Consider the following 19,904-nt stretch of genomic DNA (forward strand, 5'->3'; position numbering starts at 1 on the left):
TACATAAGGCTCTTGCACATTTTCCTCAATTTGTTCTTAGATACTTTTTGTTAACGTTGTAAAAGGAAATTTAAAAAAAAATTTTATTGGAATATAGTTGATTTCAATGTTGTGTTAGTTTCATATGTACAGCAAAGTAATTCAGTTATACATATACATGTATTCATTCTTTTTTAGATTCTTTTCTCATATAGGTTATTAATATCACAGAATATTGAGTAGAGTTCCCTGTGTCATACAGTAGGCCCTTGTTGGTTATCTGTTTTATGTACGGTAGTGTGTATGTGTTAATCCCAAGCTCCTGATTTATCCCCCCACACGCCCCCACGTTTCCCCTTTGGTAACCATAAGTTTGTTTTTGAAGTCTGTGAGTCTGTTTCTGTTTTGTAAATAAGTTCATTTGTATCATTTTTAAATTAGACTCCACATATGAGTGACATCATATGATATTTGTCTTTCTCTGTTTGACTTACTTCACTTAGTATGATAATCTCTAGGTCGACCCATGTTTCTACAAATGGCAGTATTTCATTCTTTTTTATGGCTGAGTAATATTCCATTGTATATATGTATCACATCTTCTTTATCCATTCCTCTATTGATGGACATTTAGATTGCTTCCATGTCTTGGCTATTGTAAATAGCTCTGCAACGAACATTGGGGTGCATGTATCTTTTTAGATTATGGTTTTCTCAGGATATATGGCCAGAAGTGGGATTGCTGGATTATATGGTAGTTCTATTTTTGGTTCTGTAAGGAACTTCCATACTGTTGTCCATAGCAGTTGTACCAATTTACATTCTCACCAACAGTGTAGGAGGGTTCCCTTTTCTCCACACCCTCTCCAGCATTTATTGTTTGTAGACTTTTTGATGATGGCCATACTAAGCTATGTGAGGTGATACCTCATTGTAGTTTTGAGTTGCATTTCTCTGATAATTAGTGATGTTGAGCATCTTTTCATGAGCTTTTTTGGACATCTGTGTGTCTTCTTTGGAGAAATCTCTGTTTCGATCTTGTGCCCATTTTTTGATTGGGTTGTTTGTTTTTTTGACATAGAGCCACATGAGCTGTTTGTAGGTTTTGGAGATTAATCCTTTGTCAGTCACTTTGTTTGCAAATATTTTCTCTCATTCTGTGGGTTGTCTTTTTGTTTTGTTTATGGTTTCCTTTGCTGTGCAGAAGCTTTTAAGTTTAATTAGGTCCCATTTGTTTATTTTTGTTTTCATTTCCATCACTCTAGGAGACGGAGCCAAAAAAATATTGCTAAGATTTATGTCAAAGAGTGTTCTGCCTATGTTTTCCCCTAAGAGTTTTATAGTGTCTGGTCTTACATTTAGGTCTTTGATCCACTTTGAGATTATTTTTGTGTATGGTGTTAGAGAATGTTCTAATTTCATTCTTTTACATGTAGCTGTCCAGTTTTCTCAGCATCACTTCCTGAAGAGACTGTCTTTTGTCCATTGTATAGTCTAGCCTCCTTTGTTGTAGATTAATTGACCATATGTGCATGGGTTTATTTCTGGGCTTTCTATCCTGTTCCATTGATCTACCATACTGTTTTGATTTCTGTTGTTTTGTACTGTAGTCTGAAGTCAGGGAGTCTGATTCCTCCAGCTTTGTTTTTCTTTCTCAGTATTGCTTTGGCTCTTTGGGGTCTTTTGTGTTTCCATATAAATTTTATAATTTTTTGTTCTAGTTCTGTGAAAAATGCCATTGGTAATTTGAAAGGGATTGCATTAAATATGTAGATTGCCTTGGGTAGTATAGTCATTTTGACAATATTGATTCTTTCAATCCAAGAACATGATATATCTTTCCAACTGTTTGTGTCATCTTCGATTTCTTTCATCAGCATCTTATAGTTTTCAGAGTATATGTCTTCTGACTCCTTAGGTAGCTTTATTCCTAGTTATTTTATTCTTTTTGATGTGATGGTAAATGAGATTCTTTCCTTCATTTCTCTTTCTGATCTTTCATTGTTATGTATAAGAATGAAAAAGATTTCCGTGTATTAATTTTGTATCCTGCAACTTAACCAAATTCATTGATGCATTCTAATAGTTTTCTGGTAGCATCTTTAGGATTTTCTACGGATAGTATCATTTCATCTGCAAACAGTGATGGTCTTATTTCTTCTTTTCCGATTTGGATTCTTTTTATTTCTTTTTTCTTCTCTGATTGCTGTGGCTAGGACTTCCAAAACTTGTTGAATAGAAGTGTTGACAGTGGTTATCCTTGCCTTGTTCCTGATCTTAGAGGGAACGCTTTCAGCTTTTCACCATTGAGAATGATGTTAGCTGTGTGGTTTTCATGTATGTCCTTTATTATGTTGAGGTAAGTTCCCTCTATGCCCACTTTCTAGAGAGTTTTTTTTTATCATAAATGGGCGTTGAATTTTGTCAGAAGTTTTTTCTGCACCTATTGAGATGACATATGGTTATTTATTTATTTTTGGCTATGTTGGGTCTTCGTTGCTGTGCCGTGGGCTTTCTCTAGTTGTGGTGAGTGGGGGCTACTCTTGGTTGCAGTGCGCGAGCTTCTCATTGTGGTGGCTTCTCATTGTGGAGCATGCTAGGTGCATGGGCTTCAGTAGTTGTGGCACGCGGGCTCAGTAGTTGTGGTTCGTGGGCTCAGGCTCAGTAGTTGTGGCACATGGGCTTAGCTGCTCCACGGCATGTGGGATCTTCCTGGACCAGGGCTCGAACCCATGTCCTCTGCATAGGCAGGTGGATTCTTAACCACTGCACCACCAGGGAAGTCCCGATCATATGGTTTTTATTCTTCAGTTTGTTAATGTGGTGTATCACATTGATTAATTTGTGGATACTGAAGAATCCTTGCATCCCTGGGATAAATCCCACTTGATCATAGTGTATGATCCTTTTAATGTATTGTTGGATTCAGTTTGCTAGTATTTTCTTGAGTATTTTTACGTCTATATTCCTCAGTGGTATTGGCCTGTAATTTTCTTTTTTTGTGGTACCTTTGTCTGGTTTTGGTATCAGGGTGATGGGGGCCTCATGGAATGAGCTTGGGAATGTTCCTTCCTCTGCAGTATTTTGGAAGAGTTTCAGAAGGATAGGTGTTAATTCTTCTCTAAATGTTTGATGGAATTCACCTGTGGAGCCACTGGGACCTGGACTTCAGTTTGTTGGAAGTTTTTAAATCACTGTTTCAATTTCAGTACTTGTGATTTGTCTGTTCATATTATCTATTTCTTCCTGGTTCAGTCTTGGATGGTTGTATCTTTCTAAGAATTTGTCCATTTCTTCCAGGTTATACATTTTATTGGCATAGAGTTGTTTGTAATAGTGTCTTATGGTTCTTTGTATTTCACCCGTGTCAGTTTTAACTTATTTTTCATTCTGTTGTTAACTCCTTCTTGTGTATTTTAAATTTCAGTTATTGTATTCTTGAGATTCGATCATTCTTTTATATATTTTCTATTTCTTTTTTGCAGTTATCATTGTGTTCATCCATTATTTTCCCATGTTCAGTTAGCATTTTATTACTAATGCTTTGAACTCTTTCTAGGTAAATTATTTATCACTTTTTAAATTTGTTTCCCACCTCCTTAATGAATTTACCTTTTTCTTTCATCTGAAACATATTCCTCTCTTTTTATATCTTGCTTGACATTCTCTGTTCTTCTGTGTGAGATTATGTGAAACAGTTCCATAGCCCAGTCTTGAAGGCATGTCCATATGTGGGAGCATCTCTATGAAGTCTGCTTGTCCCCAGTGGCATTGGTGGAAGAGCTAATTTTAAAGTGAGCATAGGCTGCATCTTTCCCTATTATGTGCTACAAGGCACTGTATTGCTGGCATGTAGGGCTAGAGTCACTGCCTTATTTAAGGGGTGGTGCCGAGGCCTAAGGGTCTGGAGCAGGATCTTTGAGCAAGTTGGGCTTCTTCCCAGTGTGATGGTGGTGTTCGCCATGGTTGGGGATATGGCTGGGACCTAAGGGTTTGGGGCTGCACTTCTAAACTTGTTCCACTTCTTCCCTGGTATGCGCACATTGGGTAGAGGCAGGGTCAGGACCAGAGCAGTAGGAACCACACTAATAAGCTGTTTCCACTTCTACCTTTGTGCAGTTGTACCAGCAATGGCAGTCTCCACCCTAGCTGGAGGCAGGACAAGGACCTGAGTTGATTCCACTCCTTCCCTAGTGCTTGCACATATTTGTGTGCAGGCAGTGACAGTCTCTGACGGGGCTGGAAGAAGGGTTATAGTCCAAGCAGCCTCTGCTCCCTCCCAAGTACAGGCATGCATGCTAGTATCTGCAGTGGCTCTCTCTGCTCTGGCTAGATGCAGGGCCATGGTGTGAGGTGGGCTCCACTCCCTCCATGTTTACTCAGGCTCATTAGAAATGAAATTTCTAAAAGGAAATTTTTTGAAATGACTTTTTAAAAATTGGTTACTGCTGGTATATGTTATTAATTTTTGTTTAGTGTCTTATATCTAGCAACCAGGCTGAATTCTTTTTTCATTCAAATATTTTCTAGATTTTTTTATGACAATATTTTTTTCTGAGAATAATGGTAGTGTTTTTTCTTTCTTTCCAGTCTTATACTTTTCTCATTCCCTCATCAGATATCTAGGAGCTCTGGGATATTATTGAACAGAGGCAGCGATAGTATGCGTTCTCTCCTTGTTCCTTATTTAAAAGGAGATGTGTCTCACATTTTATGTTAAATATGGTGTTTACTGTCAGATTTTGATAGATAGTTCTTATTAACCTAGACAAGTGCCATTACCAGTTTGGGTTAGAGTGTTTCGTATTGTTTTTATTTTTGTCAAAAATGGGTGCTGCATTTTACTAAATACTTTTTCTGCATTTGTTGAAATGATTACGTTTTCCTCCTTTGATCTGTTAACCTATAATATGTTATTTGTGCCTCTCTTTTTTTCTTACTCCTAAGAAAGTTTTATTCTATGTTATTAGTCTTTTCAAAGACTAATTTAGCTAGGTGGTTTGTGACCACCTAGAGGGGTGGGATAGGGAGGGTGGGAGGGAGGGAGACGCAAGAGGGACGAGATATGGGAACATGTATAACGGATTCACTTTGTTGTAAAGCAGAAACTAACACACCATTGTAAAGCAATTATACTCCAATAAAGATGTTAAAAAAAAAAAGAAAAGACTAATTTAGGATTTTCTTTTAAACCTCGCTATTGTTTCTCTGTTGTTTCTTTCCATGACATTGTTTTCTGTACTTATTTTCTTTCTTTTACCTTAGCTTAACTGGCATTTCTTTTTTACTTATTAGAAACTCTTAGTTTATTAATTTTCATTAAGATCCCACAAGCTAATGTGTAGAGTTTTCATTGTCATTTTGTGAATACACTTACCAATTTCTGGTGTATATTATTACTATTTATGTATACATGTTACCATTTGTGCAATGGATATACCTGATTCAGGTGCGTAACAACTCTTTAAATAAATAAGTGAAAAAAAATGAGTGACCTTGGTTCAGTCAGAGTCCCAAATGGGCCACTCGAAGACTAGAAAGTCAAATATTTGCATGTTATACTGTAAAGCAGCATACTACTAGGGCATGAATTCACTATTTACTGTCATAGGGTTATTTTTCATCCTTAATAGGACCTTCTGACTCCACAAACAAGATTTTTGAGCAAAAAAGCTTTATCTTTTCTTCTTTCCTAGATTACCCAGAAGTATCAACTTCATGAAGTCACTGCTTATCTATTAGAAAAGAAAGGAGATATTCATGGTGCCTTCTTAATAATGCTAAAGGTAACATTTTACTGTATTTGCTTTGTCATGTTTCTGTCTAGCCCTATACCCATTTATCAATCCATCTTTTCTTCGTGAGATAAAATTGACATACAGCATTGTGTAAGTTTTTGTCAATCCATCTTAATTTCTTATGTTTCAAAGTAAGCTGCAGACAACAGTACATTTTTTTTGTACATTTTATCTCTAAATATTTTTATCATGCATGTCATGATACACCAGTATGCCACATGATGCTAATCCCAAGGCTTAGTAGTTGTGGCATGCGGGCTCTAGAGCACAGGCTCAGTAGTTGTGGCGCATGGGCTTAGTTGCTGCACAGCATGTGGAATCCTCCTGGACCAGGGCTTGAACCCGTGTCCCCTGCACTGGCAGGCAGATTCTTAACCACTGTGTCACCAGGGAAGCCCTGTGCTTTCTATATACACAACAGTTCTCTTCTGAATGGCAGAGATCATTCTTAATAACCTTGTTGTTTCTTGGAGTTTACCTTTAAAATATGGTAATTCAGGTATTGGTGGATTAGAAATATAAAGTGTTCCTTTTACCTCCTAGAGACTACAAAGCAAACTTCAAGAGATAACACATCAAGATGAAAGTAAGTTCTCGAGTGTAATTCACAATTTCTTTTTCCATGGGCCCCATGTTTTAAAAGATATTAAATGATAAACTGTATTTATTAAGTAATAATCACATTGATCTGCATGTTACTGTTTATCTGACATTGATCCCAATTTTGGCTTGTTTTCAAGGGCTCATAATAGGAAGTAATATAAACCACTGTAGTTTTGCAGTGCTAATTGTCAGTAGAGGTCATTGGACAGAAAATTAGGTAGTCTTCACTGGTCTTGATTAATGTTTTAGTTATATTTCTGTACTTATGTTTTGGTTATTATAAATGAGGTACATAACTAACATCTTAAAAATTACTATAATGTGCTGAACAACAGCAAAGCAGAGCTTCTAATCAGTAAGTAATAATCAGTGTTTCTGTATTGAATTTATATAATTTTAGCAGAAAGCAGTAAAACTTGAAACAGTTTAAAATCTTGAATGGCTTTGTCATAGATAGATATGTAATTCCTATTATATTCCTTGATACTAAAAAAAAGTTATTTATTTTGTAAAAGTGTGGTAAAATAAACATAACGTAAAATTCACCATTTTAACCATTTTTAAGTTTACAGTTCATTGGCAATAAGTACATTCACATCATTGTGCAATAATCACCACCATCCATCTCCAGAACCTTTTCAGCATCCCAGACTGAAACTCTGTACCCATTAGACAATTACTCCTAATTCCCTCCTCCCCACACAGCCCCTGGTAACCACCATTCTACTTTCTGACTTGATGAATTTGAATTTGATTACTCTGTGTATCTCATAAGTGGAATCAAACAGTAATTGTCCTTTTGTGTCTAGCTTATTACACTTAGCATAAAGTCTTCAGGATCTATCCATGTTGTAGCACATGCAGAATTTTATTCATTTCTAAGACTGAATAATATTGTTTTATGTATATACTACATTTTGTTTTTCCATTCATTTATCAATGGGCACTTGGTTGCTTCCACCTTTTGACTATTGTGAATAATGCTGCTATGAACGTGGGTGTAGAAATATCTTTTTGAGTCCCTGCTTTCAGTTCTTCTCGGTGTATACCCAGAAGTGGGATTACTGAGTTAAATGGTAATTCTATTTTTAATTTTTTGAGAAACCACCATAGTGTTTTCCATAACGACAATATCATTTTACATTCTCACCAGCAATGCACAAGGGTTCCAAATTCTCCACATCTTCACTAACACTTTTATTTTCTGTTTTCTTGGTAGTAGCCATCCTAATGAGTGTGAGGTAGCATCTCATTGTGGTTTTGATTTGCATTTCCCTAATGATTGGTGATGTTGAGCATCTTTTCTTAGACTTATTGGCCATTTCTGTATCTTCTTTGGAGAAATGTCTATTCATATCCTTTGTCCACTTTTTTTTTTTTTTTTTTTTTTTTTTTTTTTTGGCGGTACGCGGGCCTCTCACTGTTGTGGCCTCTTCCGTTGCGGAGCATAGGCTCCGGATGCGCAGGCTCAGCGGCCATGGCTCACGGGCCCAGCCGCTCCGCGGCATGTGGGATCTTCCCGGACCGGGGCATGAACCCATGTCCCCTGCATCAGCAGGCGGACTCTCAACCACTGCACCACCAGGGAAGCCCCGCTTTGTCCACTTTTGAATTGGATTATTTGTTTTCCTATTACTTGACATTTTCAAAATATCCCTCCCAAAGTTCAGAGAAACACTTAATAGGTGATTTTTAGATTGTTTTACCTTTTTAACCCATTAACACATTTCTTGGACCCCTTAGCCCACACATTCCCCTAAACACCTTTACCCTGATTCTCCATATATTATTTGTTTCTGGAACTTCCATAACAGTTGGTTGACTTTTCTATATTTAGTCCAACTAAACATTTAATTATTGTTTTTGTGCTTTAGTATACGTTCAGTCAATTTGACTATTAGATTTGTTGCATTTATGGCATTTTCTCTTTCAATTTACTGTTACGAGAATAATTTTTATAGACATTACATGAAGGATTGTGGGAAAAGTAAGAAGAATGTTTCCCCCAAATCACTACAGTAATTTGCAGGTGATATGTGTAGAGAAGCCAATTCCTTAAATTCCAATGAAGGTAAATTTCTCAGTAATAGTCTCATAACTGCCATTTACTGTCAGATTCAATTTTGACAGTGTGCTTAAGAATTTTGAAGGATTTGGTAATTGCACAGCACTGGGCTAGTTTCTGTGGGTGATACACAGATGGCTAAAACACAGTCCTCACCCAAAGAGCTACAGTCTCTTGAAGGAGACAGATATGTAAATAAAAACCTCTAATGCATGTAGAATTAAATACTATAAAAAAGGTACAGTGAGAGTGGCAAAGGGTCGTGGAAAATTGGGGAACTACCTGTAACTGAGATTCTTTTCTGGAAGATGTGACCTTTGAAGTAATCACGATTGGAATGATGAATAGGAATTTGATAGACAAAAGCAAGGAAAGGGTCTTCTGGGCTGAGGAGGACATGAGCATGAAAGTGCCTGGCTAGTAACCTTGGGGAGGAGGAAATAATCTGGTGATATAAGAGTACCGAGGCTGGGAAGATGCACCAGGATGTTTACTGTGTCTACTTAGGATCAGAGGTTTGTTGACATTCTCTTTGTAAAAATTAGAAGTCTTTGATAGTTTTTGTGCATGAGACTCATATGTTTGGACTTGTGCTTAAGAGAACTGTAGTGACAGTATAAAAGGGAATGAGGAAGGCAAGATTTGGAAGTCAAAAGTTAATTTAGAGGCTGCTGCAGTAGTGCAAACGAGGTGATGAAGGGCTCCACTCTGGTAAAGTAGCGGGTATATGAGAGTGTGGAAGTAGAATTAACAAAATTAACAATTTATTTGAATGTACAGGTGAAAGCATCAAAGATGGTGAAGATTTATAAACTGGTTGACTTAAAGGTCATGGTTCTACTAACTTAGTTTGGAAATGTAGGGGGAGGAGCAGATTTGAAGTAAGAAAAATGGGTTGGGTTTTGCACATATAAAGTTCAAAGTGACTGCAGGATGTCCATGTAGAGATAGATGTCCTAGAGCCTGGTGAAAATTCAACCTGCAGATTATGAAAATTCAACCTGTAGGGCTGGAGGTGTATATTTCAAAATTATTAGCAAGGATATAGGAATTAAAACCAGAAGAGTGGCTGAAATTATTGGAAAAAATGAAAAGAAAAGGGCCTGAGATAGTATCTTGGAGAAATACATACATTTAAGAAATAGAGGAAGAAATGGTAGAGCAAGAAAGATAAAAGATAATCTTTCTATTAACTAATCCACGGATAAATGGTTGGGGATTTTCCATAGCTAAAGCATATTAAAATGCTAAGTATGATGTGCTCTCTCTGTCCTAGGAATGTCAGACATTTATATGGAAAACTGTTGCAAAGAACTACCTACTTTTTATCTACTGAAGTTTGGTATCAGGTCTCATACATGATTATATCATAGAAAACAAAGTATGCAGAGAAAAAATTGTTTAATTTTTTACAGAAGCTTTGAGATTATCAGTAATATACCCTTGAGTGATGTTAACAGTTTTTCTGAATCTAGATACCAAAGAGAATCCCTCACTGAAGAATGTTGAAGAGACCATGGTGGAGACAATTGCCCTTTGCCAGAGAAATTCACATAATTTGAACCAGCAGCAGAGAGAGGTAGGAGAGTGACTACAGAGGCTTTTAAAAATCTGTTCTGGTCTGAAACTAGGAATTCGTTCTATTTCCACTGCCCTCTCAGCTACCTGAGTTCAGTGCTCCCAGGAGTATAAGACTCCTAAAGTTATTATGAGGAGTGCCTGTCTGCTTTGTTCTCGCAAAAGGCTTTATATTCTTAGATTTGGCTGTGCTGCAAAATTTAGGTGTGTGAATACTAGATGTCCTTGTTCTCTTTGGACTGAGTTTTTGTGTATTCCGTGTAGTGGTACTGCGGTTGTGTCGTCCATTTATCATCTGTACCGTTCCCCGTGGATAAGGGGAGCGTGAAGCACTAGAGGAAAAGCCTCAAGGGATACAGAGAAAGCTGAAAAAGGTCAAGAAGGCTACGGTGCAGTAGTTCTCATCCTTGGCCGCACATAAGAGTCACATGGGGAGCTTTGAAAAATCCCAGACTGTACCTGAGATCAATTAAATTATAGTCTTTGGGGCTGGGCCGCAGTCATCAGTATGTTTTAAGGCTTCCCACATGATTCCACTGTGCAGCCAAGGTTGGAACCACGTCTGTAACAGATTCGAGACTGCAAAAAGGGAGAACGCAGAGCTGAAGGAGATATAGTAGAGCACGTGGGGCGGGTGGGAGTTACAGCAATGAAGCAGAAACCAAGGGGGCGAGATGCAACTTGACAGCTAAATTGTGCAGTAGTTTTAAGAAGTAAAGTTAGCGGTGTGATATGTATGGCATGACTGCGCCTGCCCCTCCAGGCTCTGGCCTCTGACTTAACACCACCTGGCCTCCTTCCACTGCCTGGGCTTCTGGAATGGGAAGCAGGGTAAATTTTTCATATATAGTTTGCCATACATGTTCCAATGAAAATGATAAACTTGGTATGTTTCTGTTCTTATGAGATGGGTAAAATTTCTCCTTTATGTTTTTGTCAAGGGTTTTTTTAAGGTCATAAATTTTGAATACCCTTTAGAATATAAATTGTATATAACAAACACATTTATATAATAGATGTGGTTTTTTTATTTAAAAACTTTGAGTGAAATGATACATACCCATTATTTTTTTAAATCCCGCAATACAGAAAGTTACACAGAGGGTTGTTTAAAAAAATTACCCTGTATCCATCTTATCACCCAGAAATAACCGTCATTATCATTTGGTGAATATCACTCTCGATATTTTTTATCTACCTAGGTTAACATAGTTTTAGAAAAATTGAATCAAATAATGCTTGCTTTAAAAATATAGTATTTAATCTCATTTAGGAAGCTTATGTAAAACTGAGGAAATTCTGAAATTCAAATAAATAGTTCTTCAATACACTATCTCTGAATAAATCTCCCTGAAGTTGAAAAAATCTAAATAACTGTTAATAGATTAGAAGTATCGTTTATAATTACATTTTGGTTTTTATAATATCTATGATGTCCGACCAGTAAGGAAGTTTACATGAACTCATACACACTTGCTCCAGCCTCCCTTCTCCACCCCTCTCAATTTTAGTTAGTTATGTTATTTTACCTCATTAAGGTTAACAATACATTCTTTTCTGTATCCACAATTCCCATAGTTGTTCAATCTTTATTTAAATGGATTATGGGCTTCACAGCATTCCTTTTGCCCTGATTTTTCCATTCCTAAGTTTTTGTTTTCATTTGTCTTTTGGCTAACTGTCTGCATTTGGACATGGTTATATTTTGATAGAAAAACACAAGAGGGTAAAACTATTAAAGCTATGTTTATAATAAATATACATAAATATTTTTCAACCCTTCTGTCTCCTCCCTAACATCTATTTGATATTCTTCCTTCTTCTCATGGAAAATTTAAGGAAAAATGACAATTATAAATTGTCATTGTTTTATAAATAGAGCCATTTAGGCTCACGTAAGCTGAAATATGTCCAGATTCACATATATTAATGGTAGAATTAGATATAAAATTCATGCCTCCAGAACTCTAGGGATTATTCTGAACTCTTATCTCTTAATCAGAGACAGGACTAAGGCTTCCTTTGATGTGGTGAAAGGGTAATTTATTCTGTATTTTTTTGTCTAAAAATATATCTGAGTTGGAATCCGTCTCTTCCTCTCTTAGACACACACACATGCCTCTCACACCACTCTCTACTCCCCCCCACCCTCCAACAACTGGTTTTTCCTTCTTTTCTGAACAACGTTCATAGCAACAATAAAAACACTGCATGTTAGTTTTTATGTAAATACTATTTTTGTGAAAATGCTGAACTGATTTTATGTAATAGCAAACATTAATTTTGGGGGATTTTCATGGTTGTTTCCCCTGTTCCTCTTTGCTTTTTTTTTGGTTTGGAGAGAGTGAGAACAAGAGCTGTTGCCACCGACCCTAATCTAACTAGAAAATTTGAAGTATCCAAAAGCTTGATAATGAATTGTCTGTAATATCTGTTTCCAAAAGTTTCTTCAGAAGATTTAATGTCATGGAGTATTTCCTTAAAGTTAGACTGCAGGATATCGGGTTGTCAGTCCTTCCCTAGGTAGAATCTATACCTGTCCTACTTTGTATGTCTGTCTACCCCAGTGTCCAGTGATTGCATAAATAAAGAATATGGCTTTCTTATGCACATAATTCCCTGAAAAAGAAAGCTGTTGATTATGTAACATGAGAAAGTAATTCAGGTTCAGTTGTGTTGCTCTCAGGGGTTAGGATTGTCATTATCATGGATTGTTATTTTAGCCTGTGGGTTTTTAGAGTTTATCCACGTTAACATTTTAAGAACCAACATTAAAGAGCAAGAGAGACAAAATATTTAAAAGGTGTCTACCGTATATTTCAGGTTAATGTGGAGATTTAATTGAAGAAGAACAATTTCTCTAGGGTATGAACACTTCCCATGGCTATTATCTCTGCAACCATGCTTCCCCCAGTCTGCTATTTATAAACCAAGCATAAAGTAACCTTTAAAAAGGTAATTCTTCTAAAATTTCTGGACTAAATAAGAAAAATTTTTAATCAAATTTCTAAATATAATAAATATAAAAACCAAAAGGTAAAAATTAGGTATACCATATACAGTTAAATTAAAAGACTATAAAAATACATAGAAATAAATGATGTGGTTGTAAAAACAAATTGAAATAGGCAACAAAAACACAAGCTAAGTAAAGCCATCCAAGAATAAAATACAAGATTAAAAATTCATGAATACTAGATAAATTAAAATTTCAATAAAATAAAGAATTGCCAGTACACAACATAGTTAAAACCAGTATCTTAAGAATTTGAAGAAATACTGTTAAAAAAAAAGTACATAAAATCCTGGCCTTAGAAAACCTCAAATGGGGGCAGATAAGGGCTTCCTTGTAGAGCTCTTCAGTGGAAGTCACCCCGTGGGAAAGTCACCGGACCATTAGCCTGTCCCCTTAACCATGCTTGTCCTGTTTTGTCAATACTGACTTTTTTTTCATACCTCTTGGATGTTTGCAGGAATAGGTTTCTCCCAAGATACTGGGTGAAATAAGGCCTTTGTAAATCATTACCCAACAGGAAAATATGCTTGAAATTTTAAAATGTATTAGTTTGATTTTTGATGATGAAGATTTTTCCTAAGGCTTAGGAAGAACACATATGATGCACATATGGCAGTGTATAATCATTGGCAAATTACTCAACTTCTCTAAGCTTCAGCATCTGATCTCCAGTAAAGATAATGCTTACTGTATAAGGTTATCATGAGATTGAAACGACAAAATGTATGTAAAGCATTTAATACAGTGCCCTACGTAATAGGAATAAATAAATGTTAGATCTGTTCATTTATGTCATGACGTGATTGGAAATGTTAATTGAAATAATGTTAACTTCCACTTCTTAGTCAGTGATGACTGAGGAAATAACAAAATAATGCTTGATATAGGAGAAAACTTTGGATTAACTGTATTTATTTATCTTGCTTGACATAGCTGATGAGAAATGGGGGGAGGGTAGTTGTGGGAGAGTTCTTTATTCCCTTCTGCGGTACATAGGGCCGTTTAGACTGTGTCAGTGAAATATTTAAGAACGTAGCCTGAGGCTCTGCTCTGGCTCCTTTGAACCTACCCTTTTCTGAGACACAGAAGATTTGCAGTTCCAAGGTCTAGACTTACTTAACTTCAGCTTCCTTATTTTCCCAAGGTGCATGATAAAGATATCTGTTCTGGCTGTGGTCTTTGCTTTTTTACTGTCTTTTCTCTTCCCAGTCAAGTGTTCCATCTTTTCTTTTTCTAATTTTTACCAGCAAATGTATGTGAGAAGTACATTTCAACCTGTGAAACATTAAGCTGATGTTAGTTGTTCTTAAAAACAACAGAGTACTTTTGTTTTCCTTTGGTCTCCTCTGCCATTATAGGCACTCTGGTTTCCATTACTGGAGGCAATGATGGCACCTCAGAAGCTGTCTAGTTCAGCTGCACCTCATCTGCACTCTGAAGGTAAGGTCATAGTGTCCACCTATACTGTCCCCCAATTTCTATCTGCTGATGATTGTCATTTTGATACCTCTCCCAGCATCGTATTTTTATTATTTTCCTTAATGAAATCATACTGTACTGTTGATCTCATTTTTTCATGTTCACTGCTTTCTGTGGCACCAGTTATATCATTTGTCTTGGATAATAGTAGCTTTGCAACTTACCAGCAGTTAACTTTAAAATATCAAACTGGCCTTGGTTAGCCAAGTTTCTAGGAAGCTGTATTCCTATGACTTACAGGAAAAACAAAAACCTCTTATTTTAAACTAACCTTAATACTGACATTTTATTATAACAGCTCTGAAATCTTTGACCATGCAAGTTCTAAACAACATGGCAGCATTTATTGCCCTTCCATCAATCTTGCAAAGAATCTTGCAGGTGAGTTGAAAGGGGGAAAATTCAGTGTTGATCAATTTTAACTAATATTTTAGTTATGTATAAATAATAGCAAATTGGGCTAATGTGTAAATGGATCTCAAGCATAATGCAGCTGATTTTTGGCATTAACGAAATATCTAACTTACAACTCTCATCTTTGAATCCTTCCTAGCACTCCAGTGATGTGGGTTTGCCTGGCACACACTTGCAACCTTCAGTTAGGGGGTGCAGGCTTCAGTTCACTGTGACCTTTGGATTCAGATACACAAGCTTCCTTTTGGTGTGCTAACTGGGAGAGAATTACCATTGCTTCCAGCTGATTATACTTTTTAGATCAAAAAGAAAAACGTAGGGCTTCCCTGGTGGCGCAGTGGTTGGGGGTCTGCCTGCCGATGCAGGGGACACGGGTTCGTGCCCCGGTCTGGGAGGATCCCGCATGCCACAGAGCGGCTGGGCCCGTGGGCCACAGCCGCTGGGCCTGTGCATCCAGAGCCTGTGCTCCGCGGCGGGGGAGGCCACAATGGTGAGAGGCCCGTGTACCACAAAAAAAAAAAAAAGAGAGAGCGAGAAATGTAAAAATTATGTTAATATAGACATTTTTTAATCTTGTTACTTAGGGTTTCTAACTCATTCTAAAACTTTCTGTCCAAAGCTCATCTCCTACTATAGATTCTAGCTGGCTTTGTGTCCAAAGTCTTTGTAGGAAACATCATTCCAGCCTGTTTTCTTCAGCAAAAAGGCCCGAACCTTTCCAACTTCATCAAAAAGAGAGCACTAAAAATATGCTAAGATATATTTTTAGAAACATCTGTGAACATTCTTGGGTAAACAGCAGGAATTATCCTTAGAATCCATTTTGTCTTCCCTTACTTTACCCAGGATAGAGACACACCAAAAAGAAAGAAAAAAATAAAGTCAGACAGTAATATGATGCCATTGATCTTCATAATTTTCAAATGATTTTTATCCAGTCAAGAATGTCCCTCTCAGCTCTTTTTTAAGACTCTCCAAGCTCTCCTTCCGATCTGGTATGAAGCAGCTGGACCTTTGCTGATAAAGACTACTGCATCCAGCAGTCTCACCACATTGTACGTTATCCTTTAGAAGGTATCTTCACACGTATCATTTCATTGATCCTTATCATGAATTGAATAATAATTTGGTACAGACTACTTTTCTTATATCCATTCTAAAATATATTAGTCATAAGGTTTTTAATCATATGTAAAGTAATACATAATAAGACAGAAGTACTTTAATTTACCAGGTAAATTAGAAAACAATGAAATCCTAAAGCCAAAAGTGTCTTCCCTCTTGTGCGCATTTAGCTTTATTTTGAGCTTTAACCACACTTTGACCCATAAACTATAATAAATATAAATTGATTTTTTACCTTGGCATAAGCATATGATGTTTTAAAAAAATGTATTTCAGACTCATATCCTTGAAGGCTTTTGATATTTGAAAGTCTTAACTTTATTTTTGTGTTATATTGGCATTTATTGTAATTGTGTTCTTATCATTTTCCACCTTCAGTGATTGTTAAGTCACACTAATAAGGAGAGTATGCTGATTCTTAAATTCCTTATTTGCATGTTTGTGATCACTGTAATAACTCTACCTTATATTTGTATAGAGATTTTTATTTTTTCAAGTTGCTTTCACAGATAATGCTAATTTAAGCTCATTCCCATTATATCATGTAAGCTCCTTCATTTGTTTCAGTCCCGGGTCTTTTGAGAAGTTAATTATTAATTGGTTTATATATTATATGTTACCCTGTTTGGTTATTATCTGTGTAGATGAAAGAAAGGCACAGTTCTTGCCCTAAAAGGCCTGTTTTAAGGGAGACAAGAAAGTATCTGATATAACTATTCACACGGCTCTAAAGAGCAAGTAATATTGGCCACCTTAAGGATTACCTTCTCTGAACACCAGGTAGGGTAATTGCTACTTCTGCATCTGTACACTTTTAGTCCACATGATTATAGCAGGAGCAGCCAGGTGAAAGCATGACCCTGCCTCTTGACTCTGTCTGATTGACTCAGGGTAGGCAGCTGGCCTAAGAGGGGCCAGTCAGTGTCCTTTCCAGGAAATTTTAGAACTGAATTGAAAAGATGAGTAGTTTATCTTCAGTTCTCTGGTTTATATAAGGTACAAAGTTCAGGAGCTGATAGTGACTACCTTTCCATCATATGAACTGAAATAGTAAAAAGTTAATCTGCAGAGAAAAGAACAATGAAGCAGACACACAAAGAGGAGAATAGACAAGATACATGGAGAAGAGAGAAGATAACAAGGAGAGGATTCAAGACACTAAGAGAGGAGACAACATGGAGAGAAAATACTGATGGCATCTGAGTCCCTCATTGTAGTTCTTAAGGCTTACCTGATTCCTTTGCTTGGATCCTTAAACACCCCAGTACCTTTACAGTTATTATCTTTTTTTGAATAAGTTAGAATGAGCTAGGTTTCTGAATTTATATATATATCTCCAGAGGAGTACCAATAAAAGTATATATATGAAACAGACTGTGGAAAGATTTCCTGGAGGAGGGGATGTCTGAACTGAATCTTACAGAGCCTAAAGGAATCAGGGGTAAAAAACAGATAGGACTACTCTAAGCAGAGTGAACTATATGTACAAAGAATTTGAGGTAAAACACGGTACATCTGGGGAGTTGCAAGTGCTTAAGTATTCTTGAAACATAGGACAAGAATAAAGGTGAGTCACAGAGCTGAAATTTGAGAGGCAGAGACTGTCCTTAATTGCTTTGTAAGCCGTGGTAAGGACTTTGGATTTTATTTTAAATTCACTAAATTCTCATTAAAGTATTTTAACCAGAGGAATGATGGAAAGAGGTTTCTTTTTAGAAAGATGGCTCAGCCTGTGTTATATAGGATAAATTGGAAGGGATAAAAACTGAAGGCATAGAAATACCCAGAATGTAATAGATACCTGAAGTTTGTTAAATGAGTTACATAGACTGGATAGGAGAAGATGGACTTGGAAATTACTTAGCTGACAGAATCTACTTAACTTTTTGACTGACTGGATGTAGGGGAACACAAGAGGAACCTAGGTAAACCCCTGATTTCAGTTTCATGTGGCTAACAGTGAGCAGTGGGGGAACACGAGACTGGACTTTATAGGAAGAGGTAAGAAGTGGATCGGAAGATTTGGAAGTCATCAACATAGAAGTGGTAGTTAAATTATTGAAACTAGGTGAACTTTAGCATAAAATGGAGTTCTAGGAAACATTCAAGAATCAGGTTGTTTACCTATTTTTATTTCCCATTAGAACATAAGGACCCTGAGAGATGAAACTGTACTTTGGCTAGTACTCTATCACCATCACTTAACCCAGAGGCACCTGGCATATAATAGGTACTCAGACTTTGTTATAAAGCAGAAACTAACACACCATTGTAAAGGAATTATACTCCAATAAAGACGTTTAAAAAAAAAAAGTTAAACACAGTTTAAAAAAAATTGTTTTGGCTATTCTGGGCCTTTTGCATTTCCATATAAATATTAAAATTGTCTTTCAATCTCTACAAAACAACCTGGTGCTATTTTGATGGTGATGTATTGAATTTAGGGAGAACTAAAGGTTTAAAAATCTTGAGTCGTCCGATACATGACTATGGTATTCCATTTATTTCTTAATTTAAGGTATCAATTGTAATAGGATATTTATACATAAGATGTTCTACATTTATAATTATAATGTCTATGAATAAAGGCCATTTTTATTTAATTCCAATCTATTTCTTTATTTTCTATCTATATCTATCTGTTGATCTATATATTATCCTTCCATCTATATTTTAATATCTTTTTCTCACCTTATTGTGCTGGTCAGGACCTCTACTATAGTGTTGAATAGTGATGGTGAAGATGGACAAGCCTTGCCTTCTTCCTAATCTTGAGAGAATTGTTAATTCTTTCATCAATTGCATATTAGATGCATGTTGAGAAAATTTGCTGTTCTTCGTAGTTTGCTGAGAGTTTTTGTTATGAATGGATGTTGAATTTTTTGAATGATTTTTCTGCATATATTAAAATGTTCACATTCTCTTTGGTTATTTTGCTAATATAGTACATTATTTTGATTGATTCTTGATAACAAACCATCCTTGCATTTCTGGAATAAACTCCATTTTGCTCTTTTTATATAATGTTGAAGTCAGTTTGCTAATATTTTGTTAGAAACTTTCATGATTATGTTCATAAGGGATCTTTGTGGTTTTCTTTCTTTGTTATGTCTCTGCTGGATTTGATTTTAGGACAATGCTGGCTTCATAAAATGAATATGGAAACATTTCAGCTTCCTTTATATTCTCAAAGGATTTGTGTAAAATTGGTATTTTTTATATTAAATTTTTGGTAGAATTGTCAAAAAATAATAGGTACTCAGTAAATATTTCTAGAGTGAATATAAGTCAAGGATGGAGGAATTCCATTTCTGGCTAAGAGGAGTATCAGAGACTGGGTTTATCCTCTTGCTTACAACAACTAAAAAGTGGATAAAATATATGAAATAGTGGTTTTCAAAGAAAAGGATATCAGGCAGTACAGGACAGTAATTCCTTAGAGACAGGAAATAAACAACATAAGCCCTATGTTTGCCCCAGCTTAATGTCCTGAGAGAGTTTCCAGGCAATAGCAGGAAGGGGGATCCCAAGAAGTTTCCAGCATACTCATTGATTTGAGGAGATGGAGCTGAGATTCAAGAGACACCAAGGTGACCAGAGTTTTTAGGGCAAGTATGAAGAGAGAGAACTCTGGAGCAATCAGAAGGCCTCCCTCAAGTATAAGTACATGATCTGAGGAAACTACCTAGGCCAGGGAAAGAATCACCTGAAAGGATTAGAGGGAATAATACCCATATTCACACAGGGCCAACAATAGAGTCTTATTCACCAATAAGATCAGAAGAACTCATAATTCACAGAACATTGGGTAGAGTACTCAGAAGTACTCAATAGTGGGAAACAGTTA

General features: G+C 36.4%; 1 protein-coding gene across 6 annotated transcripts in view; it reads left to right on the top strand.

Moving 5' to 3' along the window:
• VPS8 (VPS8 subunit of CORVET complex) overlaps window positions 1-19,904 on the top strand; it is a 315,789-nt gene that overhangs the window by 197,998 nt on the left and 97,887 nt on the right. For all 6 annotated transcript variants that reach the window (XM_079921327.1, XM_079921325.1, XM_079921329.1 and 3 more), the window contains 5 exons: window positions 5,676-5,765; window positions 6,321-6,363; window positions 9,921-10,024; window positions 14,398-14,479; window positions 14,817-14,899. In XM_079921327.1, coding sequence (XP_079777453.1) covers window positions 5,676-5,765; window positions 6,321-6,363; window positions 9,921-10,024; window positions 14,398-14,479; window positions 14,817-14,899 — 402 coding nt within the window. The remainder of the gene's footprint in view (window positions 1-5,675; window positions 5,766-6,320; window positions 6,364-9,920; window positions 10,025-14,397; window positions 14,480-14,816; window positions 14,900-19,904) is intronic.

Source organism: Stenella coeruleoalba (assembly GCF_951394435.1).
Source record: "Stenella coeruleoalba genome assembly, chromosome: 5".
Taxonomy (NCBI): Eukaryota; Metazoa; Chordata; class Mammalia; order Artiodactyla; family Delphinidae; genus Stenella; species Stenella coeruleoalba.